Source organism: Solanum pennellii, chromosome 1 (assembly GCF_001406875.1).
Source record: "Solanum pennellii chromosome 1, SPENNV200".
Lineage (NCBI taxonomy): Eukaryota > Viridiplantae > Streptophyta > Magnoliopsida > Solanales > Solanaceae > Solanum > Solanum pennellii.
The window spans coordinates 104,811,132-104,817,327 of NC_028637.1; the positions used below are offsets into that span (position 1 = coordinate 104,811,132).

At 34.5% G+C, this 6,196-nt stretch overlaps 1 protein-coding gene across 1 annotated transcript; it reads left to right on the top strand.

Annotated features, from left to right (window-relative positions):
* Positions 1-356: 356 nt before the first annotated feature.
* LOC107005431 (heat shock 70 kDa protein, mitochondrial) lies at positions 357-4,271 on the top strand. Its single transcript, XM_015204030.2, has 6 exons — positions 357-571; positions 1,213-1,289; positions 1,370-1,448; positions 1,568-2,134; positions 2,222-2,842; positions 3,345-4,271. Exons 1-6 carry the CDS (start codon positions 497-499, stop codon positions 3,969-3,971), a joined length of 2,046 nt encoding a protein of 681 aa, XP_015059516.1. The 5' UTR covers positions 357-496; the 3' UTR covers positions 3,972-4,271.
* The last annotated feature ends 1,925 nt before the right edge of the window (positions 4,272-6,196 follow it).

Below are 6,196 nucleotides of genomic sequence, written 5' to 3' on the forward strand. Positions count from 1 at the left end.
TAAAAAATAATTTAATAACTTTTATGTAGAGGAAATTTCATATTATTTGTCACATTCTCAATGTATCACCTGATTAACACAATATTAATTGAAAGAATATGGTAGATTTGAAGAATACATAACATTACATAACTTTTTTCGTAAATAAAATTATTTAAAACAATGCAGTTTGTCTAAAATAACTAAAGCGTATTCAGAATCTAGTTTATTATACTAATAATAAATAAAAACTTTATTATAAAAAATATGAGAGGTTGAAATGCAGCCAGCAACAGTATCAAAGAAACAACGTCGTTTCAAGCAGGCATCTAGAACTTTCTGGTCTAGCTAGTTTATAATACCATACACCGCCAACGCAGACAATAGTAACTCTATCCCCTTCTACAAGCATCTGTTTCTCCCTATTTTTTCGCCTCCTTCCCTAAAACCCTCCAAAACCCTAACGCACAATAACTCCTCAAAAATTACGAATTAGTTTTCTTCCTTTGTTTCTCCGATGGCGACCGCCGCCTTGCTCAGATCTCTCCGTCGACGTGAATTCGCCACTTCTTCTATCTCAGCTTATAGAACTGTGAGTTCATTTTGTTCATTTCCAGCCTGTTATCTTTTCCGTCTGTTAGATCTTTGCTATTCTAATGTCTGTACCTGGTGATTTCGTATCATACTGTGAATGATTTAAGCTTTATCACTTTCCTTGAAATGAAAATGAAATATAATTTCACATTCTGGTTATATTAGACACAACTTTTCGGTTTCGATGAGTTTATGATTTGATTATGGGACAGAGAATATGTTCTATTGTCTATTGGAGCTTAGCTTTAAGGCTAGGTAATATGATGTAATTGTGATAAAAGAAAATCTAATATATAGGTTGCTTAATATGTCTTAGTTGCCATAGCTTTCGTCTTGATTTAGGAAAAGTTTTCGACTTAAGATGTTAAAAGCAAAACTAATGAAATGTTGAATATCGACTACTGTTGCTGGTTGTCTCTGCTAATAAGTTTGTTGTCTCTTGTTATTATACTTCTGCCCTCGTGCAACAATTTTGTCAATATGGAACGGGTTTTAATATAGTAGAATGTAAATGTAAGATTCTATGTAACTGACCTAGTTTGTTAGGAATTAAGGTGTAGTTGATTGGTTTGAAAGATCTCGCGTAGTTCCTTTTATCTCCAAGTTTTTGGTTTAACCTTTTTCTATTGTTTTGTGCAGCTTGCTTCCAACACCAAGCCTTCATGGTGCCCATCACTGGTTGGTGCTAAATGGGCTGGTCTGGCTAGACCATTTAGGTATATGGATTGTAGCATTGCTTTTCCATGTGTCTTTTAGTGTATTGTTTATGTGGAATCTTATTTGCTTTCCTTTGCAGCTCCAAACCTGCTGGAAACGAAATTATTGGGATAGACTTGGGAACCACCAACTCTTGTGTTGCAGTGATGGAGGGGAAGGTAAGGATTAGAGTTTTTGAAATGCCAAACTTTTGTCCATTTTATGGTTGAGACACTGCATACTCTACAGGCTTTAGTGGATTATCTAACTTTCTCTGATGCTGCTTTTGTTAATGCAGAATCCCAAGGTCATTGAGAATTCTGAAGGAGCCAGAACAACTCCTTCTGTGGTTGCATTTAACCAGAAGGGAGAACTTCTTGTTGGTACTCCAGCCAAACGTCAGGCAGTTACCAATCCTACAAACACTCTTTCTGGGACCAAGCGTCTAATTGGCAGACGCTTTGATGATCCTCAAACACAAAAGGAGATGAAAATGGTCCCTTACAAGATTGTGAAAGGCTCAAATGGAGATGCGTGGGTTGAAGCAAATGGCCAGCAATATTCTCCAAGCCAAATTGGAGCATTTATTCTAACAAAGATGAAGGAAACCGCAGAGGCCTACCTTGGGAAATCTATTAATAAAGCTGTGATCACTGTTCCAGCTTATTTCAATGACGCTCAGAGGCAGGCAACAAAGGACGCTGGGCGAATTGCAGGTCTTGATGTGCAAAGGATTATTAATGAACCTACTGCAGCTGCGCTGTCTTATGGTATGAATAGCAAAGAAGGCCTTGTCGCTGTTTTTGATCTTGGTGGTGGAACATTTGATGTTTCAATCCTGGAGATATCAAATGGTGTTTTTGAGGTAAGAGAAATCTGTGGCTTTCTTCAAAGCTGTGTATCTTTCTGATTTTCCTGTCTTAACTAATCTCTCTTATGTACTTCCACTCAGGTCAAGGCAACTAATGGTGACACCTTTTTAGGAGGAGAGGATTTTGACAATGCATTGTTAGAATTTTTAGTGAGCGAGTTTAAGAGGACTGAGGGAATTGACCTATCAAAAGACAAGCTTGCCCTGCAAAGACTCCGAGAGGCAGCCGAGAAAGCTAAGATAGAGCTTTCATCAACATCTCAAACTGATATTAACTTGCCGTTCATCACAGCCGATGCATCAGGGGCTAAACATCTGAATATCACACTGACAAGATCAAAATTTGAGACATTGGTGAACAACTTAATTGAGAGGACAAGGAATCCTTGCAAGAATTGTTTGAAGGATGCTGGAGTATCTTTAAAAGATGTGGATGAGGTCCTCCTTGTTGGAGGTATGACGCGTGTTCCTAAGGTGCAGGAAATAGTTTCTGAGATATTTGGTAAAAGCCCCAGCAAAGGTGTCAATCCAGATGAGGCAGTTGCCATGGGAGCTGCACTTCAAGGTGGTATTCTCCGTGGTGATGTTAAAGAGTTGCTTCTTTTGGATGTAACTCCGCTATCTCTTGGTATTGAGACATTGGGAGGTATCTTCACTAGATTAATAAACAGGAATACTACCATTCCCACAAAGAAAAGCCAGGTGAGTTGTTGGATCTTAATGCAGTCTCCTGTTTATTTTTATTAATGCCTAGTTTTAACAGAATGGTACTCCTTTCGTCCAGGATCCACATAATCTTTTCCATGTTGGGAGATTTGTGACTGTTCCATGTTTATACATATATTACAATTTTCAAGAAACCTAAGTCACTGAAGTTAAATTTTTAAATTTGATGTGATTTTTCTTTGTCGAACTTTTCGTTTCTATTGCATCTTCCCTAATGTGACTTTACCAATTAGCATTTTCAAGAAACCTAAGTCACTGAAGTTAAATTTTAAAATTTGATGTGATTTTTCTTTGTTGAACTTTTCGTTTCTATTGCATCGTCCCTAATGTGACTTTACAGCATCTTAAATTTTGTCTGCTGTCAAAAATGGGTCTGGAGAAGGATGACACATGGTGTTGTCGAGGTCATAATTTCCAATGTGAAGTACGCTTGTTTTTTTTAGGTGTTTACAGTGTGTTGTTGCTTTGTGTATTTCAGGTGTTTTCTACTGCTGCGGACAACCAAACGCAAGTTGGCATCAAGGTATTACAAGGTGAACGTGAAATGGCATCTGATAATAAGCTTCTGGGTGAATTTGAGCTTGTTGGTATTCCTCCAGCCCCAAGGGGTTTGCCTCAGATTGAGGTCACCTTTGACATAGACGCAAATGGTATGGTAACTGTATCTGCCAAAGACAAGGCTACTAGCAAAGAGCAGCAGATTACAATTCGGTCATCTGGTGGTCTATCAGAAGATGAGATTGACAAGATGGTCAGGGAAGCAGAAATGCATGCCCAGAAGGATCAAGAACGCAAGGCACTTATTGATATCAGGAATAGTGCAGACACTACCATATATAGCATCGAGAAGAGCTTGAGTGAGTACAAGGATAAGGTCCCCAAGGAAGTGGTTACAGAGATCGAGACAGCTATTTCTGATTTGAGAGCAGCAATGGGGACTGAGAACATTGATGATATCAAGGCGAAACTTGATGTGGCAAACAAAGCTGTCTCAAAGATTGGAGAGCACATGGCTGGTGGCAGTTCTGGTGGTGCACCTGGAGGTGGTGGTGCACAAGGAGGAGATCAGCCACCAGAAGCAGAATACGAGGAAGTAAAGAAATAGATATTTATTCTAGGCATAATTGAATAGTGCATCAAAAAGACAGAGAGAGATGTTATAGATCTACTTTCCTTCTAAAAATGAGTTTATTTTTTCCATCACTTTTCCCCTTCCCCGGAAGTATTTTGTGCTCAAGCTCAAAACTGGTTGTATCAATGGTCTTGAGTTGTGAATTTCTTAGCGTCTAGTCTTCTATGTTCAGTAGAACAGGTGAGTATGATTTTTGACAGCCCTTCAATGTTAAAATTGACGAAACAATCTTTTGTTTCCACAATAATATGATACTGTCCTTTTAATTTACAACTTTTTGCCTGCTTTATCTTTCCATATGTATCTGTCTCAACTTAGCAACTTTGGCAACCAGTAAAACTGATGTCAATATATAATTTAATTCTCTTCTCAATATTTTGGTATGGGAATAGGCTCTGAAAATTGCTTCAAACTTAGGTTGAAATTGCTGTAATGGAATCAAATTTTATAAATTTTATGGAGAATTTTTTATAGCGTAAACTATTTAATAATGTATTCTTAAGGTATATATGTGTTCATGTTTTATAGCTATGTGAATATATATATATCTTTAAAATATACTATTAAATAGTGTAATAGGTTAAAATATTTTTTTAAAAGTTCGGTATTGTAAAAATAATTTTAATTAAAATTTAAATATATTTTCATACTTTTTTTCTTCGTTGTTATTGACATTGCTTTTCATTTTGGAACTGTTTCAGTTAGAAGAACAATAAAATTTACGCATATTTTGATAGAATAAAACAGCAGTTAATATTCTTATTCAGACAAAACATGAGCATTTGTTTCAAAACTAACCTTTCCTATGTTTTCCTGTATGAATATATTCGATTATGTTCAATTATAAGAATAAAGATGAAGATTTGTTTGATTATCTTTTTTTTTTTTATGTAATCCTTTAAGAATCATTGAACGTGCTACAAAACTCATTAGTTAAAAAAAACTATGATTTCTTCTCAATATTTGTTGTGTATTATGTACTGAACATAAATTTTGAAATTTATTTACTTAGAGCTTTAAGAAAGCAAAACTTTTCGACAAGGAGCATTGTATATCATTAATGATTACAGAACTCATTAATTAAAAAAGAACTATAATTTCTTCTCAATATTTGCTGTGTATTACGTATTGAACATAAATTTTGGAATTTATTTACTTAGTGCTTTAAAAAAGCAAAACTTTTCGATAAGGAGCATAGTATATCATTAATGATCTTACAGGTTGAATTTTGTAAATTCAAATATCAATATGGAAATTGCACATTTATTGCTAAAACACACGAGGCTTGAATGCACATTAATCAAGCTAGTAAATTTGAATTTCAAATGCTTAAAACAAAAATTAAATTACTAACTTGAGATTTCTATCGATAATTTTAAGCGGAAAATCATTAAAAGAACAAAGAATACTATATAATGATTTTTTTAAAACTCCTTTAACATTAAATAAGAATGGTACTTTTAAAAATATTTTGAAAAAAAAGCATTCCACAAACCATTTATTTTACCATATACTCTATCTTTTATATAGAAATAGGGGTGGGCATAAACACCGGAAAATCAAACACCGAACCGAATCGAAATTTGAAAAATTTTGATTTTGGTATTTCGGTTTTCGATTCCGTATTCGATTTACTTTTTGTATTTTTCAGTATTTCGGTTCAGTTTTCGGTATGTATTATTTTGGTTTTCGGTATTTCGGTTTAAACCAAAATATTATACTATAATTTATATTATATTAATTAATAATTATTAATATTAAATATTTAAAAAAAAAAAAAAAAGAAACAGAAACCCTGGTCCTATTCCTCTCTCTTTCTAGAGTGTGTTTGGTATGAAGGAAAACATTTTCTGGAAAATGTTTTCCAATTTTCTCATGTTTGGTTGGGGTAAAAGTTTTGGAAAATGTTTTCCAAATCAACTCATTTTCCTCAAAATTAAGGAAAATGACTTCCCTTCAAAAATTAAGGAAAACATTTTCCAAAGATCTCCTCCAATTTCAAATTACATTTTTTTTGGGGGGAAAAACATCAATTTTTTAAAAAATATTTTCAATTTCAAAATTTTATTTTTTCACCCGATCTATGATCACCCTCCCCCCGACACCACCCCCTTCCCAAAAAAATAATTTTGCTTTTTAAAAATATTTTCAACTTCAAAATTTTATTTTTAAGCTCCTACCTCCCCCCCCACCCAGCC

What these genes read in the sequence shown, in the direction of transcription:
- LOC107005431 (XM_015204030.2), top strand. Translation starts at nt 497, where the DNA reads ATGGCGACCGCCGCCTTGCTCAGATCTCTCCGTCGACGTGAATTCGCC. An exon ending in CTATCTCAGCTTATAGAACT is followed by an intron (nt 572 to 1,212) that starts GTGAGTTCATTT and finishes TGTTTTGTGCAG; the next exon opens with CTTGCTTCCAACACCAAGCC. An exon ending in GGTCTGGCTAGACCATTTAG is followed by an intron (nt 1,290 to 1,369) that starts GTATATGGATTG and finishes TTTCCTTTGCAG; the next exon opens with CTCCAAACCTGCTGGAAACG.